The sequence below is a fragment of the Balaenoptera physalus genome (assembly GCF_965194825.1).
Source record: "Balaenoptera physalus genome assembly, chromosome: 11".
In the NCBI taxonomy this organism is placed as follows: Eukaryota; Metazoa; Chordata; class Mammalia; order Artiodactyla; family Balaenopteridae; genus Balaenoptera; species Balaenoptera physalus.
The window spans coordinates 37,656,407-37,680,518 of NC_138896.1; the positions used below are offsets into that span (position 1 = coordinate 37,656,407).

General features: G+C 44.1%; 1 protein-coding gene across 2 annotated transcripts in view; it reads right to left on the reverse strand.

The window, feature by feature from the left end:
• Positions 1 to 24,112, reverse strand: part of CMTR1 (cap methyltransferase 1) — a 58,499-nt gene that overhangs the window by 29,554 nt on the left and 4,833 nt on the right. For both annotated transcript variants that reach the window (XM_082412535.1, XM_082412536.1), the window contains 11 exons: positions 17,758 to 17,909; positions 15,469 to 15,627; positions 12,560 to 12,652; positions 11,082 to 11,153; positions 9,855 to 9,949; positions 9,661 to 9,733; positions 4,459 to 4,657; positions 3,578 to 3,696; positions 1,333 to 1,429; positions 878 to 1,010; positions 10 to 189 (listed from right to left, as the gene is read on the reverse strand). In XM_082412535.1, coding sequence (XP_082268661.1) covers positions 10 to 189; positions 878 to 1,010; positions 1,333 to 1,429; positions 3,578 to 3,696; positions 4,459 to 4,657; positions 9,661 to 9,733; positions 9,855 to 9,949; positions 11,082 to 11,153; positions 12,560 to 12,652; positions 15,469 to 15,627; positions 17,758 to 17,909 — 1,372 coding nt within the window. The remainder of the gene's footprint in view (positions 1 to 9; positions 190 to 877; positions 1,011 to 1,332; positions 1,430 to 3,577; positions 3,697 to 4,458; positions 4,658 to 9,660; positions 9,734 to 9,854; positions 9,950 to 11,081; positions 11,154 to 12,559; positions 12,653 to 15,468; positions 15,628 to 17,757; positions 17,910 to 24,112) is intronic.

The following is a 24,112-nucleotide window of genomic DNA, read 5'->3' on the forward strand; positions in this document are numbered from 1 at the left end:
TTTGCTTACCTTTCGTTGGACCGTATCACGTAGTCAGTAAATTCATGGTCTCCCTTGATCACCTCCAAGGGGACCACAAGGTTGACGTCGGAATCGGTGTTCCGCAGCTGGTTGAGTTTAATATTGACTGAGAAGAGGTAATCCCGCACATCATCAATGCCCACCTTCAGGCCCTTGCACACCACATACCTGGCAGGAGATACCCTGTCACTCCACTGAGCAAGGGCTTCCCTCACTTTTCCCTTCCCCAATCCCCTTGCTGAGTCATGAAGCTCTTGTCTACGCACAAAGAACAGCACAGTCTGTGTGTTGCAAAGTTCACCTCAAATCCTTTCTTTTTATGTTGGGCGGTATTTCTACTCTCTACGGTTGTGGTTCCCAACTGCCCTGTGCCAGGTTGGCTGCATCACAGTCACCTGGGAAGTCTGTTAAGTTAAAGACAATCAGACTCTCCAGGGATAGGGCCCAGAAATCTGCATTTTTAACAAGCCACTTAGAAATTCGGATTGGCCACATCTTCTCTCACATCGTGTATGGACACTGTGTCCCACCTGGGATGCCAACAGTGACTCTGGTTAGTGGCCCACTTAGTTAGTCCCTCCAGGTGACCGTTCTATTGGTCTCCTTCTCCCTCCCAGGACAAGCCAAGGATCGCCCACGTAAGTGTGGTGAATAAGGTTTGTGGAAGAGGAGGCAGAGGCTGAACGGTACATCGAAGAACCATTAAAATCCAAATCCTGACTCCTCTTGGCTCCAATCACTTTTTTTAAGTCAAGGTTTTTAATGTAGCTTGAGTGGTCATGCCAGAGATACACCAGGATTTGCTGTTCTGACATTTAGCCAACTAGTCTGATTAAAATGGAGAGGAAAGCCTCACCTCTCTGAGTTGGCAGGACGGCTGGTGATCGGCTTAAAGAGACATACTCGTTCAAAGCAGCAGTACAGCAGGTAGACGAGCCCCACACTGAAAGGTGTGAAGAGGTCAAAGGTTTTACAGATGAAGTGGCCTCCTAGATTAGAGAGAAAACACCAGTAGCAGTCAGCAGCTTCCATTCCAAAAGGTGGGTAAGGTAGTCTCAGGGAGCATGACAAAGTCAGGGACCCAGCAGCTGGGTCCATTAAAGTCACAGGCAATGTAAGGAAAAGACTCAGTTTTAGAGGGGACTTTGGGGATTCTATGGCACCTTTTCCCCTAAATTCCTCATTCAGCCACCTGTCACCTAATATAAGCAGATGGTTTTTTAACTTCCAAGCCAACCCCTATACATGCTCTTGTCCAACAGGGCCTCTAAGAGGTGGGTCCGGGTGGGGAGACAGCAGAGGCAGTGTCACCTGTCCGGACAACGGACAGCGCCATGAGGAACTGACAGAGCAGCAGCTGTTTGCTGAGGATCTCCTGCAGGTTCTCCTGTCCCTCCACTGAGAAACCCTGAAATGAGAGCACAAGGACCAGGGTAGAAAACAGAAGTGATGAGGACTGAAAAGAGTACTCCTACCTCATCTTCCCTGAGATTTCTTGAAGTGTTTTCATTGATCTCCACCATCTGACTGATAAAGACACAGCTTGGTGTTTAGATTCTTTGGCGTGGTCACATGGCTCACTGTGGTGAAGACAGCACCTGGGACCCAGGCCTGACTACTGAGCCAGGGCTGTTTTCCTGCTCTATCACTCCCGGGGATGGAACCAAGTCTGCTCCTCCAAGGAGATGGTCCAGAAAATTTTAAAACTCACGTGGGAATCCAAGGGCCTTGTCATCAACTGAAACAGAAGGTCTTCATATTCAAGATCAAAGTTGTGTTTAAAGCACCTACATTTAGGACCCAGTATCAATTTCTTAATAAGAACTGTTAACAAACTGTTAACAGTTAGCAGTACGGCAGAACAGAGGCAAAATACGCTAGTCACAGGCCAACTACAAGATAGGAAACTGAATGCCCTGGTGAATCCAATGAGACCCAGGGAGTACATGTGGCCTGAAACTCTGCAGGGGCTCGCTCAGTCGTGGGCTGACCACCGAACAGGCCCTAATCTAGTGACAGGAGAAAAGTTAGCATAACTCTGACAGTCACAGTAATCTCTCTTTCTCTGCGGACCAAGGATTTATTCACAAAACACCCTTTCCTGTCCCAAGACCATGGAGCCTCTCCCTCCAGCTGGCAGTGTCTCTGGCCAGGGTGTTTGTTCAAAGAATGTACATTGCTATTCTTGGAGTGGTCTCCCTCTCTGTGAGATCCCAGCAGGGAGCAGACAGCCATGCTCACACAGAAGTGAAGGAGGCCAGGGGCTGTGATAGGAAGAGAGGGGAGTTGTTGTTTAATGGGTACAGAGTTTCAATTTTGCAAAATGAAAAAGTTTTGGAGATCTGTCTCACAATAGTGTGAATATATTTAACACTACTGAACTGTAAACTTAAAAACGGTTGCAATGGTAAATTTTACGTTATGTGTTTTTCATCACAATAATTAAGAAAAGTAAAGAGGCTGGCCTCCATTAAGCTGGGCCCAGCCTGGCCAGGTCTCCAGAATCAAAAATGTTTAGCAACGTCTTCCAGATTTACAGATGCTTCTTAAAATGCATGCCTGTTTATAGGGGAAACAGACAAACAAATAAACCAGCCACACAGGTCACCAGTCTAAGCTGCCTAAGCCAGAAGGACAATCCTTGAGTTTGCCACTCTAGCTGACAAACTGCAAGGCTGCCTGCCTCCCAAGCACTATCAGATCCCTCAAGCACAGGTGAAGCAGCCCCTCCCTCCCCTCCACCCAGGCCTGTCTGTCTGCTGTCCCCTGCTGTGCACAAAGCTTTGGTGAGTGAGGTGCATGTTCAGATCCTGTGCTGAGAGCCTAAGCATTTCTTCACCTCCCCACAGGGCTACTGCTTGAAAGGCTACCCAAGGGGCTCCAGAGGCTCTTCTCAACTCTGGCCATGTGACCCTGGAGCAACTGCGACGTTCTCTGACCCTCCTCTACACTAATTTGTGGCTCATTCCAGAAAAGACTACCTGCAGCATCAGATTACTAGGTGAGAAAGCTGCAGGGGACTTGCCTCTATATATCAAATACCTGCCCGAGAAACAGGCGACTTGAATATTCACTTTAGCCCAGCGATTGACTGAGCCTCCTGTGGAGTCCCGGAGGACTCCTTTGAGCTGCTGCCTTTGGTTATGTGGTCACCTATTAGCCCATCCAGAGGCTTAGGAGCGGCCATGTGTAGACAGCCTCTACCAGGAGCAGCACCCAGGTGACAAATGACGGGAATGTTCTTCCCGGTCAGCTCTGCCTAGCTCATCTTAGTCCTGGCCCCCCTCTCAACATGTCTCATAGCCAACCAAGGCCCTTTGAAGAAGTGAGCTAAGAAGGTCCACTTGCTCCAAGCAAAGATGCCCACAACATCACAGCCTTGACAAAGTTACCACTGAAAAGATGCACAAAAAGAATAAAAACATACATCACACATCCCTACTATCTGCCCTTCCAGGGCAGCTAAAGGACCAAACCAAACAAAACAAAACCAGTTCTCAAGCCTCTAACATGATAAATCACTAAAGCATCACCCTATGAAGAGCAGGTCACCTACCCCATCAGCCATCAGAAAGTGGACACCCTTGCGATCTGTGTTATCCAGGACAAAATTCCGAAAAGCAGTGATGTTCTCCGGGCGGGTGATGTCTCCATCTCCATCGATCCCACCCTCACCTGACAAGACACAAGATTCACATTTAGCTCATCTGCCCTGTGCATCCCTGGAGCAGGGACACAAGCTCTCTGGGGCTGTGAACACAGGTACCAGGTGGACCTCGAGGCCCAGGAGAAAAGCCCCTGTGAGGAGCAACTCACTGAAGGACCCATCATACAAGGCTGCCTTGCAGTGATGGACAGGAGGCAAAAACAGTGCCCTGCTATAAGAAAGCAGAGTTCAGAAGGAGCTGACCAGCCAAGAGTCATCAACTGAAACAGAAGGTCTTCATATTCAAGATCAAAGTTGTGTTTAAAGCACCTACATTAGGACCCAGTATCAATTTCTTAATAAGAACTGTTAACAAAGGACTTAGGATTTGCTGCCAAATCACAAAAAGCGAGACAGAGTGGAGGGAACTGCTGGAGGGTTGCTGAGCTGGCTGGAGATGGGTGTGGGTTTGTATGTGTTAATAACCCTGCCAGTTCTCAGCCGGAGATCAGGCAGTTTCATTATCTCCTGTCACCACAAGAGAAGAAAGGAGGAATTAATATGGCTCTGATGAGAGTTTGCCTAGTGGAGTATTTAACCTGTACCCACAGGCCTGGGGTAAAAAGGGACAGTCTAGAGGGAACCGAGACCTTCATGACATTGGCTGGGGAACCCCAGACTCAGAGACCTGGGAAAGAAAACATGGCAAATGGATAATAACTACTTCTGACCTAAAGTCTCCAAAGAGAACTGGCTCTCATAGCCCCCGGTACCCTCCTCCACGTCCCTACCGTAGTAGGGTTCGAAGAGCTCACTGGAGGCCGAGTAGAAGTCTTCCAGCTTAAAATCGTTAGGACCCTTCAGAGTCATTCCAAAGCCCTTTGCGTGCCACTTCTTCCTCCACAGCACATACTCCGAGAAGCCACCTGGGCCTGCACAGACGTCAGCAAAGTATAGAAGCTCAGCTTCCCGGTCCTTCACCAGTGGTTTCTGCAAAGGCAAGTGGAAGTCAGGGGAGGAAGGGAAAAAAGATGGCTAAATGGGGAGCAGGAAAGAGAAGGCAGGGGGAGTAAAATAAGCCTTTCAGCAAGCACAATGCAGAGTTCCTGTGGTCAGAGCCACAAGCGCCTGGAAACGTGTCCTCTGTGATCACTGCCCTCCGAAGTTTTTGCCCATCCCCACCTCAAAACACCCCTGATGCCTTTCAACCCACCAGGCCTAGCTCAGACTCCTAATAAAAACATCTTAATGGGCATCTAAGTGTGCATTTTTTATTTCTCAGCATCTTTTCCTCACCATATCCTGCCTTACAAGAGTCCCACTGAGCAGAATAGATGTTCTAACCCCACATTACAGATAGGGAAAAAGGGACCCCAAGACACAAAGCGACTTGTTCACAGACAGTCCGCATCAAAGCTAAATCAGAGTCCCATCAGCCTGACCATTAGATGCAGGCCTTCCTGTCCAACCAAAGTCTGAGGGGCTCTCACATCTCCCTCTCCCAGCCACAGGGCCTATCTTTCCAGATCATAGCCTCTGCTTCCCTTCTCCCCTTCCTCTGAGGCTCTCCCTTTTTTTTTCCAATTAACTTTTTATCATGGAATAATTTTAGACTTATAGATAAGTTGCAAGAATAAAGTTCGCATATACCCTTCACCCAGTTTTATTAACATCTTACATTGTCATTTGTCAAAACTAAGAAACTGACACAGGTACATTACTATTAACTAAAGTCCAGACTTGATTCAGATCTCGCTAGAGCCCTTGTTCTGTTCCATGACCCCATCCAAGATACCACAGTGCATAGAGTCTCCTCCTTTTTAGCACCCCCTCCCTCTCCTGCCTTTGCTCCTCTGCTAGCCAGGGCCTGGGCGGTGCACAGCTGGGAGCTGACAAGGCAGAGAGAACAGGAGACAATGGTGTGCAGCTTCCGGGCAGCCATCGAAGCACCACCCACCTAAGGAATAACTAATTTACAATAATCATTGCTATTTTTATTGGATTATAGTTTTGGCCACTTGAGTGGCTTTAACTCTTAATCTAAAATGTTGGGAGTTTCCTGGTGGCCTAGTGGTTAGGATTCCGGGTTTTCTCTGCTGTGGCCCAGGTTCGATCCCTGGTGGGGGAACTTAATCCCGCAAGCCATGCGGCACGGCCAAATAAATAAATAAAATAAAATGTATGCTGAATGCGGACCTAGATTGTGTGTTTACACTTCTCTTCTACACACCTGGGCCCTAGATGATGAATTCTACTTGTCCCAACCCTCCACAGCAGAGAGGATAAACCATCTGCACTGGTGACAAGACGTTGAGTTCTAGAGGAGGTGACTGCAGGGGACTCTCGTGAACATCCAGCAGAAAGGGGCTAAGGCAGCTCAGCCCTCTCTCTCTACAGGTTTGGCATGGCTGGGTGCTTGTCCAGAGCTCTGTAACTGCTAGATAAAGATCAGAAAGCTTCAGGGGAAACAGTTATAAGAAAGAAATGGAAACACTGATGCTCACGATCCAGTCACTCTCTAGGTGACAAGGGCCTTGCCTCTGATGATGGTTATCTACCTTTATCAAAACAGTGAAAAAGTCTCAGGAGAAAGTGACTTTATCTAAAAATAAACTTCATCATCCTGTGACAAGCCCATTCAGCATGCTGGGATATATCAGTTCTTTCTCCCCTACCCCTGCCACTCCACCCTAGCATTCTTTGTTCCTGAGCCATCAGTTTTCATATTTTTGGATTATATTCACTTGCACACACACAAAAAGACCTAATGGCATTTGCCGAGAATATTACACAGCACTTCCCAGGCTGCAAAGTGGTAGTGAGGCAGGGGTCACAATTTTAGGGCCTGCACAGGCTAGAAAGAGTGAAAACATTGTTCCTCACCACTGGCCATGTCCTAGCCCCAGGCTCCAGCCTCTCTGGGTGAGCAGATGGCCCAAAGGAAGACTGGGAGAAGGAAGGCGAATGAATCAATGAAAGCATCTCACCTCCAAGAAGAGAGCATAAATATGATCTGTTCTGTGATTTCAAGATGTGTCACACCCTCACAGGCCACAGCCAGAAGGTCCTTTCATAGAAAGGACATCTGGGAGTCTCACCTCTGCCATTTACGGGCTGTGCAGTCAAAGGCAAGTCCATAATTTATGTCTTTAAGCTCGAGCTTCCTCAACTGTAAACTAGGACTAATGCAGGTTATTTTTTAAGTCTATTAGAGGATTAAATGAAGTACCATATGTCAAAGACCTTTAGAAACTGTACAATACTAAACAAACGTAAGATAACATTATATTCAACTAGATCAACTTCCTTAGAGTCAAAACTCTGGTCCCTTCCATCCTTTCATCTTTGCAATGCCTAGCACTGTGCTCCACATGCAGCAGGCACTTCGTAAGTGCTGTCTAATTTCTTCTAAGACAGCACTGAAACTTAAAGATCTACATTCAGTTTTTGTCTCCTGTTACGTTTCACAGCCAATGTTTTCTTACCTCAACAATAACCCCAAGCACACAAGTCCCTCACATAACGTTTTGGTTTATAATATGCTTCCATATACCCAAAGAATCTAAATTCCCTTCTTTCCCTTGTCCCTTCCAATTCTTGTTTATGATTTCTTTATTTCCCTACCCTAGCCTCTTTTCTCCTTTTTCCACAACCTGCAGAAGCAGAAACACACTGAAAAACCTCGGAGACCCTCCCTCTGGCTTCCCACCTCCAACCTCCTCACCCTTTCCCAAGCTTCAAGTTCTCCACACTCTTATTCTGTAATTCGCCTGATCCAAGAGCCACTGAGACCCTGGCAAACCTGGGCATGTGCCTGGGGCTTCCACCACTCCCAGCTCTAGAGTGTCTCGCCTGAAAAACACACCAAGCCTGCCGGGCTTGGCTGTCACTCTGGTCCTCGGGGGAAAACAGAGGTGAAAAGAGAGAAGAAAACACTAGGAGCTGAAGAGAAATCACTTTTTATAGTGGAGCGTAGAAGAACATCTCTGAAAGGGCAATTCTCCATGGCCACTATCAATCAATTCAAGTCAAGAAGCTGCCTGAAGCATCACAAACACGGCTGCCTTTTCCTATGTAACTAATATCTCCACCCTCGACCTGAACGGGACAACCCTGATGCCTACTTCATTTTCCTGACAGCCAAAGACAATAACCAGAAACCAGCTGCTGGAGGCGTTTAACATTCAAAAGCCCAAAGTGATGCTGTGACTTCCCAGCGGCTTAACAGAGTTCCTTTGCCAGGCAGGGGTTTAAAAGAAATCATTTGGAGCTCAAAAAATTAAATCAACATTACATCAACCTAATTTTCTCAAGATGCTAATTCCAAGAGCTCTTTTGTGCAGCTTGCTGGTACTGTAAAATGGGGAGGAAGACCTGGGAGAGAGAAATAACTAAAGACTGGAGGGGTCCACCTACCAGTTTCGCCAGCACTGAAGAAGCAGTCAGGCAGGTGAAGCCGAAACATTAAAGAACTTGGAAAACAAGTTTCTTTAAGCAGTGGATAATCGGGGCCTAGTAGAAGGAGGGTAAGTGAAGCAGAAACAGGTTCGGGAACAGCTGGCTCCTGGCCCCTTCACTCTCAGAGAGAACTGACTTTCTAGGACTGGGTAAAAATGCTTTGAAACCCTGAAGGGAATGTTAGAATGAAATTTCCTTTTTTCTTTCTCTATCATTATGGAGGGTCTGTGTTCAGAAAAATGACATGTAGCAAAGTAGAAAATCATTTTGCTCTACCACTTCTTGAGAAGGGCCAAAGACTGGTAATTATGATCCCACACAAAGCTTGTTCAGAGAGGCAGAAAGGGAAGTGGCCACATTTGAAATCACAGATTTTAGAGCTGGAACAAATCTTAAGAGTCTTTTGGTCCTACCCCAGCCCTCTGGCAGGTTAGTAGGGCTAATTTCAGAGATGAGACAGCTGAGACCCAAAGAAGGTATGAACCTAAGCGACACCACCTGCGACTAAGTGCTGCACTCCATGCCCGCCCTCAACCCTCACTGAACACAGCCTAGATCTTCAGACACAATATTGATTTTAAATAGACCAGTGAAAGAACCCAGATGCCCACATTTCATTCAACACTCAAACATTTCCCAGAGTACTGCCCTCTCATACCAGAAACAGCAACCAAATCAGATGAGGTCACAAGTTTCAATTTGGAACACTCACTGTAAGGACTGTATACAGTCATCCCGCAGCATCTGCAGGGGATTGGTTTCAGGACCCCTGCAGCCACCAAAATCTGCAGATGCTCAAGTCCTTTATATAAAATGGCAGTGTACAGTCGGCCCTCTGTATCCGTGGATGCAGAACCTACAGACACGGAGGGCTGACTGTACTCAGACTCTACCTCATCCATGGTAGGAAGAAGGCAGGGGAAAGCTCCCTGGTGGCAACTGGCCTCCACACATCAATGAGCACAGAAAGGCTTTACAAACCCCCAACCCTGTACTCTTATCAGCTCTCAAGTCCACCAGAATTTCCAGAACACAAGCACCATGGGGAAAGGGATCACGTCTATCTCCTTCAAAATTATATTCCTGGTACTGTGCCTGGCAAAAAGTCGGGGTTTTGATAAATACACGTTTAATGAATGCAGGAGGGAGGCCTGTGCTCTAGCTCATGGCCTCCTCTCCCTGCCCCCTAGGCCTACAGATGCACAGATGCTGATTTTGTCAGGATTGCCCCTTCTCCACCCCTGCAAGCCCTGCTGCCTCCACTTAGAGTGAGCAGCAGGGTCTGCAGAGTTGGGGGGTGGGACTCAGGGCCCGAAGCCCTAGAGACAGCTGCTTACTGGGGCACTCCTGGGACCACAGGAAGCACTGTGGAACCCTACCTGAAGAGCTCAAAGCAAAATATATCTCTTTCACAAAATACATCTCTATCACCTAGCAGGAATACTCTCCTAGCACTGCACAAATGGCAATTTCTGAACCACTGAAGCTCAAGCTCATGTGGCACTAAGAATTCAGAAGCAAAATCTTGTTCTCACCCCATAAGAGTCCCTCGGATTTGTAAACATGCGATCGAACACAAAATCCATGTTAGCCATCTTCATTGCCGCCCTGCAACAAAGCAAGACAGAAAAGTGTGCCTCAGTACCAGACATATGGAGAGCTAAGGCTCAAATGAAAAGGTAGAACAGTGTACATTCAGGTGGGGGGGTGGAAAGAAATGTCAGCAAACCTGTTTAGGAAGAAGACTCCTCGGATCATCTCGTAGGGATTGGCCCGGGTCCGAGCTCGCCGCATCTCCTCCCCATCCAGGATATCAAACACATTCTGCCCAGAGAGAATCAGAACCTGAAGGTGAGCATCACCCTTTGGGATGAAACAGGTGTCTTAACGAGCTTGAGGGGCCTGATTCACAGCCCTCTGAAGAGCTAGGCTCCTGCCGTATCCCAGTTCTGAAATGACCAGATGTGTGACCCTAGACAAGTCACTCAATCACTCTGACCCTCAACTACCTCACCTGTAAAATGGTACAAAATAAAAGGGAAGTAAGCATGTGCCTGGCACATGGTAAGTGGTTAATAAATGGCACGGAGTCACCTCCTGGCACTGGTAATCCTCATAACAAATCTGCTTCTCCACTCCAGCAGCAACTTCCCAAGGGACCAGAGTTCTGACATGAAGGGTACCCAGAGAGTGGGTAGACAAACCAAGACCAGAGTTTTCTGAGGGCGCCTACCACACGGGAGGGAACCCTTCTCCATTCTCTAATTTTCTCTCTGAAAAAAGAAAGCCTCACTTTACCTGAGTCCCAGTCACCTTAAGGATATTCCCAACACTCTGCCTGCCAGAAAAATAAGCTCTGTGAAGCTAGTCTGAGGTCTTGCTTCTTCTCCAACCCATTTCCTCCTCAGAGTTTCCTTGGCTCATTCTGCCCCAGGCAATGCACTTCCTGACCCAAAGACAGGCCAAAAGACATCAAGGGGAGGGTAACACCAACTACTTCTTTTAATTTTTACAACACTGGGAAGTGAGTATTTTCTCCCCAATTTATAGATGAGGAAACTCAAACTCAGAGAAGCTAAAGCAAGTGGCCCAAGGTCACACAGAAAAAAAAAAAAGCTGCTAAACTAGGATTTGAATTCAGCTCTATCTGATGCTACAGAATGATTCCGAACCTTTCACTATGCCAGGCCCCCTTCAGGATTACAATGAACCGACCCACTGAAATTAAGTGGTTCCTTTCCTGGCTACTGATCACAGGGATAGCACAACACTACAGGGCAGGAGAGCCACCAGGAAGAAGGACACCTCACAGAAATGTACCAAGCTACCTATCTGATCTCAAGGAAAAATCTGAGCTAAACTTCAGCCTCCCCACAACTGACTCAAAAGAACAAGAAAAGCCCAGCACAACCCCTCACACAAAATCTCAACTCCAGCTCTAGCCACAAGTCCTTACCTTACATTGCAACACACTGTGAAGCAGCTCTTCCCCGCAGAACTCTGTTTCATCTTCAATAATCATCTTTCTCTACAGGGAGAAGAAAACAATTAATGACCACGTGTGACTGTATTTGGGGGGATGGATGGGGAAACTAGGGTTCTGAGTGAGTAGAGCAAAAGGGGCCAAAGAACATCAATCCCTGAGGGGCGGGAAAAAGAAAATCCCAAATCCCTCTGGCTCTAGTCCAGATGGCTGTGAGATGAAGCAGCCCCCTGGGTACTCTGACTAGAGCACCATATGGATACAAGACTCATGAATGCTGAGGCTGAGAAAAGCAAACAGGAAGGAGACGTCCAAGCTGTCTGTCCCTAGAGTGTGGAGGCAGAAGGATGGGGAATGCCCCAAATGACAGAAGCCTTTCCCTCAACCAGGAAGCCTCTTGCTCTGTGATGAGTACGAAGGCAGGATCCCAGGCACTGACCTGGTAGTGTCACAGAAAACAAGGGTGAGGGAGCCCCATGGGGATGTCAAGTCCAACTTCATGTCTGAGTGAGGCTACCTCTAAATCAGTGATGCTCAAACTTGGCGTTCTCAGGTTTACACTCTTCAAGATCACTGAGGACCCCCAAAGAGCTTTTGTTTATGTAAGAGATATGTGTATATATATTAGAAGTTAAAACCGAGAAAATGTTTAAATATTTACTAATTTAGTTTAAAAGAAGATGGTATATTAACATAAATAACATATTTATGAGAAAAAACTATATTTCCAAAAAAAAAATTTATTGAGAAGAGTGGCCCTGTTTTCCATTTTGCAAATCTCTCAATATCTGGCTTAATACACAGCAGCTAGATTCTCCTGTCCACATTTGCATTCAATTGGTCGTGATATCACATGTCATGGTCACTGGAAAACTCCACTGGACACTTGTGAGAGAATGAGAATGAAAAAGGCAAATAACTTTTTAGTATCATTATTAAAATAACTTTGACCTGGTAGACCCCGTGAAAGGGTCATGGAGATCCCTGGAGGTCCCTACACTTTGAGAACTGCTCTCCAGACCATGCTGACTTGGTATAGCTATCTACTTTATTCTTGTAATTTTCCAGAAGGAGATTAAACAAATTTCCTCTGTAACAACTCCCTCAATACTTCCTGAGGACAGGGACAGTGCCTTTTTATCTACCTGGAACAGTGCCCAGCAGTGACCAGGATATACAGATGTATAATAAGCTACTCTAAAAAGCAACCAAGAGGAAGACAGAAGTTATGCATTTTGTGCTGCCCTGCAAGTTAAAGGAGGAAAAACCCTGTCTGCCTCATCTGCCAGGGGCATATCCGTAAAGCCCTTGACACACCTCCTTGATGCAGAATGCTCAGATTCACATTTTTCTTAAACTGTGAGTACACAGATGTACACACCTGACTTGAGGAGGAGAAAAGTCAGGAGATAAGTGCCAAGAATTCAGGGTACATTTTCCTGAAATCTTACCTTTCCCACAACCATCCAATCGCTCATTTCCTGAGTGTCAGGAATTTCAGTGGTACATTCTGGGAACCATGACACCTGCTCACAGGCACTGGGCTACAAACAAAAGAGAGGAAAGTAAGTCAGGTAAGACAGACCCTCAGGGATATGCCCCAACTCACCAGGGCTTCCCCAAAACAATCAAGAGGGACTCAGAGTGAAAAGGGTCCAGGAAGCTGAGGCCACTGGCAGTGTCAGACATTAGAACTAAGAGCCAGAATTCTAAAGTTTAACTTCTGAAGGCCAGGTCCAATTCTGGTTTGAATCCTAAGAAACTTCCCCAACTTACAAAGTTTCTTTCATTGATTCCAATATTATTTGATGAATACCTACTGTGGGCTGAGAGCTCAGAATGCAGAGTTAAAAAGATATGGTCCTTGGGACCTCCCTGGCAGTCCAGTGGTTAGGACTCCACATTTCCACTAGAGGGGGCACAGGTTTGATCCCTGGTTGGGAAGCCAAGATCCCGCATGCCATGTAACGTGGCCAAAAAAAAAAAAAAAAAGACATGGTCCTTAATTCAAGAGGCCTATAATCAGAGCAGTGGGGACACAGAGAAGTACACATAGGATACAAGTCCATGATAAGGTAATTACATCAGGAGGACTCAGTGCAGTGAGTCTCACCTCCTGATGCCTTTCCTTCAAGACAGAGCAGAAACTGGCATCTCTAATGCTGCTTCCTCTTAATTTTTCAATTACTTTCCTTATCAAGCTAAAACAGTGGTTTTCATCCTGGCTATACATTAGGATCATCTGCAGACCTTTTAAAAAGTACTGATGCCTGGGCCCCACCCTCAGAGTATATGATTCTATTGGTCTGAGGTGGGGACTGGGTATAAGTATGTTTTTAGAAGTCTCCAAGTGATTCTAACATGCAGCCAGAACTAAGTTCACTGGGCTAGAAAGACATGGATTATAAAACCTAAACAGGTGGCTAACCTGCATTGGCAGCTCCACACATTCCCTCCAAGCAAGTGTGGAGAAGAGATTCACCACTGTGAATTGAAGCGATGAGATTAAAGGCAATATTACATGCTCTGAAAGGCATAAAATGGTATCACAATGCAAGGTCTTGAGGGCAAGCCAACCACCCTTAACAGAGAAAAAGTTTAAAAGAAAAATTACTGAAAACTTTGTCAATGAATCTGGCAGTGAATCATTGTTTCTCCCCCTGGTCAAATCCACCCCCGTTACACATAAATAGTTGTGAATTATAACCTCTCAAAAGAAGCTCATATACACTTTGGAGGCCCCTTTGGAGAGGAAAAGCAGACTCAATCTCCCCATGGAAGTCTGAACATTAAGGCTACCCACAAAGTGGACTTTGAAGCGTCACACCTTGCACTCCATATTCCTGGGCTGCAGTGGCCACTGAGCACTCTCCGTGTGGTGACTCCAGGAACTGGGCATTCACCTCAGGCTGCCCAGACTCATCTACCTTAAAGAAGTGACCACCAACTAATAGTTGAGCCAAATTCTTAACCAAAAGACAGGACATCTTTTTTAAGAGAAAAAGTAAATTATGGTAAATGATAATTAGGACAGCCTTGCCTCAAAAAATTTTTTCATGGAATTCCCTGGTGGTCCAGTGGTTAGTACTCAGCACTTTCACTGCCACGGCCCAGGTTCAACCTCTGGTCGGGGGGAACTAAGATCCTGCAAGCCGTGCGCCACAGCCAAAAAAAAAAATTCTTTTTTCCCAATAGCCTGTCTACATTAAAAACAGAGATTTTATGAGCAAATTTCAGATTCTAAGTTTAGCAAAGTTAGTTCTAATTCTGCCCCATTGAGAGGATAGGGACTCTTCACTTGTTTTCACACAAATGAGGACATGGAAAGCACGAAGTACTTCTGAGGTAAAAACCTACATCTAGCCCCAGTTACAAATATTTGCCCTATTCTGCCTGTCTCGTCTCCTCATAACTACAAGGCAACACAGCAGGACCACCCCCAGAACCCATTAGCTCTTGGCTTGTCGGCATCTTACTCTGACACCTTATTAGGCTTTTATCATGCACAGGATCACAGGACTTCTTTCCTGAACTGGAACATCAGTTCAGGAGGCAAATAAAATATCAATTTTCCAGAGTTCAGACCCACATCTGAAGCTCAACTACAGCAACTATGTAGAAGGCTAGATATCTGTGCTCTATTTTCTCTAGTTTCAACTCTATAATGGTAATATTTTACCATTATTTTTAGGTGCTTTTATTATACCTACTTCAAATCCTCTGTGGAATAAGGTAGGGCATAAATAAATAAATAAAAATAAAACCTCAACATTACCTGTGTCATGAAAAGGGATAGAGCCTCCTTTGGTATTCAGGGTTAAAACAAACTCATACCCAAGGAGATAAGCAGACTAAACCCACAACAGAAAAGCTATATGGCATAAACAAACACCTATTTAATACCGAGATGTCATAAACCTGTGGAGGTGCAAGGACTTTGGAGGGCACCTAATCCAGTCATTCACACAATGGGAGAGTAGGTCCTCATTTGGCCCCATCTGAATCCTTTCAGCAAAGGGAGCTCACTACCTCATTAGGCACCTTCATCACTGGTGGAAAGCTGTACCTATTTATTAAAGCTCTTTGTGGAGACACACTCTGCCCTCTTGCATCTTATACCCACTGGTCTTAGACAGTCCTATATGAAACAACAGGAAACAAATCCACATCCCACCATATCTCCCCCAGACTCCTGTTTTCCATTTTGGACACCCCAGTATCTTCCACATAAGAAACTAGTTCCAATCTCCACTAACCACCCTGATCATACTGCCTCTGGAGACTTCTAGTTTGTTAATGTTAATATGGCTTCATAAAGCCATGAATGGCTTTCCTGTCTCCTCCTCTCCATACCAGTTACCTCTGGCTCAGCTCGCCAGTCCACATTCAGCTCTTGGTCAAAGCCTTGCAGCGTCAGACCCAAGCCTCGTCGACCTTTCTGATTAGAGGCCTCAACGATGTCTTTCCGACCCTGGCTGTATTTACCCAATCCTTCACCTTCCTTGAAGCCCATCTTGGCCTGAAAAAGAGAAGTAATGGTGCATTTATATAAATAAACAGACATTTATTTAGCCCTTATCATGTGCCAGACATGTTAAACCCTGAGAAATATAAACGAGTAAGGCCTAAGGTTTTCCTTCTAGCCTAATGAAAAGAAGCATAAATAAATAACTGCAGTTTAACTGTGGGCCCAGTGGCTGCCTATCCTGGAGGTGAAACTCTAGGGCAACTATAAGTTGGATAAATGAGAAGGGACCTCATAGCTGTAATTAAAGGCACCAAGAGTATATAATGAATCTCATTGGACATTTGCACAACTACCCTTCCAGCTAATTTGTCTGATTAAGTGAGAAGTAGATCCAGGGTAAAGTTGATAAAGAGAACATAATTTAAAATGGAACCGCTTCAAGCAGCAACTTCTAAACCTTACCCTTAACCAGTCAAATGGCCTTACTAGGCAAGCACAATGAGGGCTTGTAGGAGCCCACTTAATCAAGAGATTAACTGAAAAATCACTTCATGTAAAACTGAGGTATGGGAGATACTATAAGACTCTGGACAAATTGCCTAAACAAAGAAACAAAAGTTATAAAGTCTAAAGGGATGGTAAAAATTTTAATGAATTTGTAAAGATCCATATTTGATCATATTTAGTGACTGCTTTAATAAAGTATGCTCAACAGTGATAACAAATTTAAAGTAGGACTCAGACTTGTCCTAAAAGAGTTAACTTTTCTTCTTTTTGCCTGTCTACTTCCTTGCCCTTTCCCTTTTAATAATGTACAAGAATATCCATTTCAGATGAAAATAGGGTCAGGGAGCTCAGAAGACAAGTTTCAAGATATTCATACAACCATGTCAGGTAAAAGCAAACATAACTCTGTTACGTTTGTGAATTCCTTGATGGAAAATACTTTAAGAGGGAAAGAAAATTCCTGTATCAAAGGCAGAGTTATTCTCTACATCTAAAAAAGTGAGATCCAAACATTTCAGACATCCATTTAACAAGAAATGTTAAGTTTATAATATCCACAGAGGTGCCAGTGTCTTTTAGAAATGAACATTGCTTAATTATTCAAAGGCTATAAAATTCTGTTGAGGTGTATAGTACAAAGAGCAAAATGAACTTCCAAGTTAATAAACCACCCAATAATCCCTAAAAAAAAAAAAAAAAAAAAAAAAAGACTCTGGACAGAAACATTTTTTTAAATGTCACAACTAACTAAAAAGCTTACATTAAACTCTAGAGTCACTGAGCCCAGTTACATACCCCCAAAATCAGAGACCCGAATCCCAATACCCACACACCCTTGTCTAATAAAAGAACTCCTATCCTAAGAAGATCTGATTTACTCTAGAAGGTCTATATTCCATACGGAAGGGGCATTACCAGCTCAGGAGCCGGATGAAATTCCTACAGTAGCCACAAATCTTTCCCCAGGTCAAAGAGTCTGACTGAGTCACAAACTTCCCCATCTTCCACTTCCCCAAAGTTTTTGGCCCCAGCCCAGAATCCTGACTATGACTTCAGAAGTGGCAGTTCTCATTCTTAAATGAATCCAACAGAAAATGGAGAGGTCAACTATAATATTCTTGAAGCTAGACAGAAGACAAACTTGGATTTTCCTAACCTTTGCACATAGACTAAAGTCTCATAAGGAAAGCAGCAAAGCTTCCTTGTCACCTTCTTTCTTGTGGTATACCAATGGGGTACTGAATTTAGGAAGGAAAACTAGGCCCTCTTTCGGAAGTAATACAGAAGACTACTACTCCCATTTATTTTAGGCACCTAGGAGTGAGCAGGATTTTAGTCATTTCTTTTGAGATCACTCACTAGAGCAAAAAAATCTCAGTGTGAAGCCTCTTTATCCACCGACACACATTCATGTGTTCACATATGCTCACAAGAACTCAGCTCTGGATAGGACAGGAGCAGCCACTGCCCATGGATGATTCAAATGTGATACTTCTATCAAGAGGGGGTCACACTCTCTCTACTAAACTACAGCAGCTCTCTACTAAACTAAAGCAGAGGAAAAACTCATGCCCTCACTTTGCTTCTTCTCCAATACCAATACAATTTCCCTTCTCTCACTCTGCTAGTAGAGCTTCAGAAACCCAACACAACCTAACCCAAGCCCTGACATACCATAAGCTTCTGGGACACACTGTTATACATGGAATAGCGAGAAGAAGTTCCCTCCACGAGAGAGTCTGCTTTGAATGCATCATCAAAAGAGTCAGAGCTGCGTTGCTTCCCCTCAGTCTCACTGTCAGACCCACTTAGGCTTGTAGCAGATGCTGCAAAAGAAAAAAGGAAGATGTTTTGGTGCGTTTATGGCACAATTTGCCTCTAGAAGTCCAAGTTTCATTTATTCAACTAGTGTTCAGTATATGCACTGCACACATAAAGTTCATTAAATGACCCAGGTCAAATGTATTCTCTACCTTTTACAAACTGTGTAATCTTGGGCAAGTCACTGAGGTTCCTAATGGTACCTGACACACAACAGGAGTTCACAATATCAGTTTTCCTTTCCCATCCCTTACAAAACTGGGATGGTAATACCTTCGTCATAGGGTTGTTTGAAGATTAAGTGAAAAAATGTATTTGAAAGTACACTGTCAGATATAAAATGTATTTATTGATGATATGACTGTTATTTCTGCTGCTATTTATTATTTGAAAATCAATTTCCAAACACTGATACCTGGTTTCATTTTCAACAATTCTATCACAGGACTAACAGTTTCTGATTGTTTAACCTCCTAGTTTCCTGTTTTCATGGTCCTTCAAACTTGTAGGTGAGATGGTGAGTCTACAGCACAGCCCCAGAGAAGAGCGGCTCACGGGGGGAAAGTGGGGAAGAGAAAGGGAGAAGTGAAGGGGGAGGGGAAGACAGGAAAGGAAGGAAAAAGAGAAGAAAAGAGAGGACAGGGAAGAGGGGGTGCTCAGGCAGCAACACCAACAGAGGTGGAGAGTAGAGGAGCTGAACTTAAAGGCTCCAGGAGGGAGCTGCCGGCCTGAGAGAGCCAAGCCATTATCTTCATTGTCAGCAACTTTGTTGCCAAAGTATTCCAAATAAGACCCACCTTAGCAGCTGCCGGAAGTGGTGCGTTACCTGTCTCCTGGTCAAGTGGGATAATCCACAGTCTAGATAGTCACTTGTAACTGGGTCTTTCCCTATCTTTTATAGATACGTGAATCTCTTAACTTAAAAGATATTTCAGGACTTCCCTGGTGGCGCAGTGGTTAAGAATCCTCCTGCCAATGCAGAGGACATGGGTTCTAGCCCTGGTCTGGGAAGATCCCACATGCCACGGAGCAACTAGGCCCGTGTGTCACAACTACTGAGCCTGTGCTCTACAGCCCGCGAGCCACAACTACTGAGCCCACATGCCACAGCTACTGAAGCCCGCACGCCTAGAGCCTGTGCTCCACAACAAGAGAAGCCACCGCAATGAGAAGCCCGCGCACTGCAACTAAGAGTAGCCCCTGCTCACCACAACTAGAGAAAGCCCACGCACAGCAATGAAGACCCAATGCAGCCAAAAATTAATTAATTAAATAATTTTTTTTAAAAAAAAAAGATATTTCAGGGAATTCTCTGGCAGCCCAGTGGTTAGGACTCGGTGCTTCCACTGCCGGAGCCCAGGTTAGATCCCTGGTTGGGGAACTAAGATGCAGCAAGCCGCGCGGCGTGGCCAAAAAAAAAGATATTTCAACCCAATATAATTTTATTCAGGTAGTTCTTAAGGAAAACCCACCCAAATTTGGAAATAGACTGTATCTCAAAAATCTGGTAAACAGGGGACTTCCCTGGCCGTTCAATGGTTAAGATTCCACACTTCCACTGCAGGGGGCGAGGGTTCGATCCATAGTTGGGGAACTAAGATCCCGCATGCTGCTCTGCGTGGCAAAAAAAAAAAAAAAGAAAAAGAAAAATCTGGTAAACAATTTCTGCATATTCCCATTGAAAATGGTATTAAACTGCAAGCCAGGAGGAATGTAGAACAGGAAATAAGGGTGGTAGTCTCCAACCTGATCCCAAGGTTTGAGAAGTTGTATAGTGCTCAACAGTATACAAATCTCATTAATAAGTAATTGTGCTTATTTAAGAATAAAATTTTTTTAATTCTTCAATTTATGAATATTATTCTTACAAACATCTATCAGTTGTTAGGATATAAATGCTTGTTATTTAGACCTAAATACTTAATAAACTAAACTGTTAGGTATTTCTTTTGGTATTTTTAGGGCATGGGGAAAAAAGTTAAGGCAGCACTAAGAGTGCCAAAAACCAAGAAAACTTGGGAACCTCCCTCTGTATTGAAATGGTGAGACCACCGAGACACACTGTCAACTGAATAATAGAAGACCTAGACCATATTCATGAACATGGCATCCTAACTCTTGTGTACTAAAGAGGTACAATAAAAATATAAATTTTTATTTCTGGTCATTGCAAAAAGAGCTTTTGGAAGGAAAGATATAAAAGACCAATAAAAGTGATTATCCACACATGTGGGGTTGAGGCATGGAAAAAGAATACCAAAATGATTACTTGGAACGAGTGAAAGTGGAAGAAGTGAAACTTGATTTACATTTTTATATCACTAGAGTTTATATTGGCTATCATTTTATATTTTTGGTTTATGAACCATGTGAATATATTATCTTAATTAAAAGATAATATTAATTATCTTAATTAAAATTTTAAATAAATGTAAAAAAAGAAAACTAACTTAGCAATGTAGCACAATTCCTTTAAGGAAGAAAGGAAGTCCCTGAGAAGAGATGTTGACTCAAAGTTTGGCTGCTTGTGGGAGGTATTTGCGGAAAGGCACAAAGGGCAGCCATGTAAAAAAATTATTTATATATACCCAAAATGGGCATTATACAGGTATTCATAACTTGAGGATTACACCCTAATTCTAAAGACTGTCTGCACTGATCCATCCATTTCCCAGTGAGAACACAAACTAAGGGTTGACATTCAGAGAAGAGCGAAGTCTTCCCCAGCACCCCAGGCCTTCTCCCTTCCACGGTGCTCCAGTAGCACCAGTATTCATACCATCAGCACAGCACTCATCACACTGCCTGAGAGCTAGTTGTCACATGCCACCCCACTGGACAGGATCACTCCTAGAGAGCAAGGACTCTGCCACAACCAACATTCTATCTCCAACACTTGGACTAAGGCTTTGCATTTAATAGAAATTAATTAACTGCTCACTGTAGTGAATTTAAAGAACTGTCACCCAGTTGTCATCTTTGCTAAGCACCCACTAAGTGTACCTCAGGATATTTCCTCTTACAACACCTCATACATGCAGTACAAGACGTTCAGCCCTCAAAAATATAAGGAAGGGTACATGTCATTATATATTTGCCCAAACCCATGGAGTGTACAACATCAAGAGTGAACCACAATATAAACTATGAACTCTGGTTGATAATGTTGTGTCAGCACAGGTTCATCAATGTAACAAATGTAGCACTCTGGTAAGAGACGGTGCTAATGGGAGAGGCTGTGCATATAGGGGCAGGGTGTGTAGGAGACACCTTTGTACTTTCAATTTTGCTGTGAACCTTAAACTGCTCTAAAAAAAAAAAAGAAGTCTTTAAAAAAAGAGTTTTTTTAAAGGTTCAACAACAAAAACAACAAAAAGTTTAAGCATGAGGATGGAATACCTATATCCTAGCAGAGAACTGAGTCCCCTTTGGACTATCACTTAGCACCCTGCACCCCAGTAGGCTGAAAAAGGACATCTGATATTGTTTAACAGATCAGACAACAACTTTGGTTCAGAACCTGTTTTATAAATGGTCCATGCTATATACAATGGAGTACTATCCAAAAGTAACAACCTTACCCCCAGAGAGCTTAAAAATCCAATAGCTAAAATAAATATGCATTTTTAAGGATATAACATTTTGCAAAAGAAAGGCAGGTGAACATGTGTGAAAAAATTAGAATAAACTTAAAACCAAAATTCTGGCTCCTAAGGAGGAATTCTGGTTGAGAATATCCCTGAATGAGAGGCACCAAATCTGCCTTCGTCCTCTTAAAAAGGTGGCTGTTCAATTCCCTCAATAAGGAGCTGACTTGCTTACATGGACCAATGCAGCACACGTCACAGGGTGCCAGAGAGTGCCACTCAGAAGGAAAGACCCAGAACATTAACAATGAGTAACCATGGAAACTGAGAAGTGCGGTGATATTTATTTTGTTTTGCCTTTTCTGCATTTTCTGTGTGAGAAATAAGAATATGTTAGTTTGAAAATTAGGGTTTAAAAAAAAGCTATAAAGAAATAAAGTATCATTCTAAGCCTTGTGCAGAATTTGGTTCCTTTCCAGAAAAATCTTCAGAGGACAGCAGATATGAGGGGAAAGACCTTCTGAGTAGCTTAAAACTAAGCCTGGGCCTCTCATCTCTCATTGCCCACGTGGAGGAGAAATGTGCTCTGCAACAGAGCTCCCATATGTTAAAGAACTGTGCTTCCAAAGGTGCAGAGTCTCTTCACTCAGTTGCTTCCATGCCTCCAACCTGTACCGCTCAGTGCAGGAATGGGGGCACCTCCCTGAGCACTGCCCTAAAGTTTCCCTGGGCAGCCCACGAATCCAGAGACTAACCTAGAAGCTACAATGTTAAATGAGCTATTATTTCTTTCACCAGCTATCTGGAGATTCACAGGTCTATCTATATAAATGTTAGGAAAACCTGATGTCCTTCTCAAAGGAGAGTGTGCCCTTGGTCCAGCTCTAGGGAGTTGCCAGGCTGTTAGGTTTGCTTAAGGATCCATCACTGGGCACCCATCAATGGTATGAATATCATTCCTGGGCATGCAGGGTTCCTGCCACCCTCAGATCTCAGAGGGAGATCTTTTGTTTTCTTTGTCCTCATGCCATTTTTGGACCAAAATGACATGAAGAACCAAATTTGGGTGCAAGGCTCATTGGGCAAATCCTTGGTGGCTCTGGTGCAATATTCCAGCACCAGACTCTGGCACAAAGATCTTTCCACTCCATTTCTCTTCCTTAGCTGTCACCTAATGTACAGATACCTGTCCTGTCCAGGTTCTGAGAATGAGGTTGATGAGAGCTAAAATATCATCCTACTAGGCTTTTCTTTGTGAGATAAAAAGTGTGCTGGATAAGCAGATAACCCTTACTTCTCTCTTTTATTTCATGTGCTATTTAAAGCCAATTCTCAGCCTGACATGGTTTAAGACAAAGTTCCCTAGATTAGTCCTGATGTCCACAGACTGCCACAGCCACTACTCATTTTCACCCCTGGGCCTTTGGGGCCACTCTTTTCAGATGAAAAGAAGACAACTGTCTTGGCTGCAGCAGGAACTAAAGAGGAAGTTCAGCCTCCCAAGACTGATAAGAATTTAGCAAACATTGAGCAGACAATCTTGTGATGAGGATATAAATTAACAGGAGTAATAAGGTCAGTCTATTAAAATCATGAGTTTCATTAAGAACTTGCCAAAATTGGGTGGCATTCCCATTTACCTCCCCAGGATCTCCCCTTCTAAAACCTACCAGAGAGCCCAAGACATTATTTAGAGCTTTCATTTAAGATTTCTTCTCTACCTGATAGAAATCATTACTCTTAAGTCAGTTTAAAGAAAATAGGTTCATTTTATAGAAGAATCAGAGATTTCCCAGCTACTGACAAAATTTTCCATAACAGAACAGTGGGTCAAACATGCCAAGATTAAAAATGACAGTGACAACACACAAGGAGGGACAGCTCTAACCACTAACGGCCAAGGTGAGCGGCACACAGATGCAGAAGAATAAATTATGGACTTTAATCAACACCACATCCTGCCTAACAACTGCTGTGGAATACACTCATTCCTGGTTAAAGACTCAATTTCTCCTTCATGCCAGACAAATGGTAACTCGTTAAAGCAATTTAAACAGACACCAATAAAGGAAGTTTTTGATTAAGGTCATGAATCTGGGCTGACAGGAAAACGATGGTGTTTCGGGGAAAATGGCCTATTTAGCGAAGAATTAAACCTGACAGAGGGGAAGGCACTTTCAGTGTGGTGCCGGTGAAGGAGCCCAGCCACTTCCAAAGCAACACGCTGTGGGAGGGCCAGGAGCCCACACTAGATGCACAGCTGAAAAGAAAAGGAAATTGTCTTGGGGTCTAGACCACAGTTTCCCTGTGACAAACAACCAAAAAGAAAAAAACGACCTCCATCTGCCTCTCCTTGCTTCAAAACGTTATTTAATAACAAATTTCCAAGAGTTTATTTAGGCTTGAAAATGCCTTCAAACTCCTCTTAAAATACTCTAAAGAGTATACGATGCCCCAGTGGCCATGACAACAACATCCCTTTTCTTCTTTAGTCTGGTCAGATGTTAGACTCTGACTGGCAATGCAGCTACCCTGTCAATAATGTAAAATAAAAACCGATTAAACTAAATAGATCTATTAATGAGTCATCATATTGATCAAGCAGAGGAAGCACAAACAAG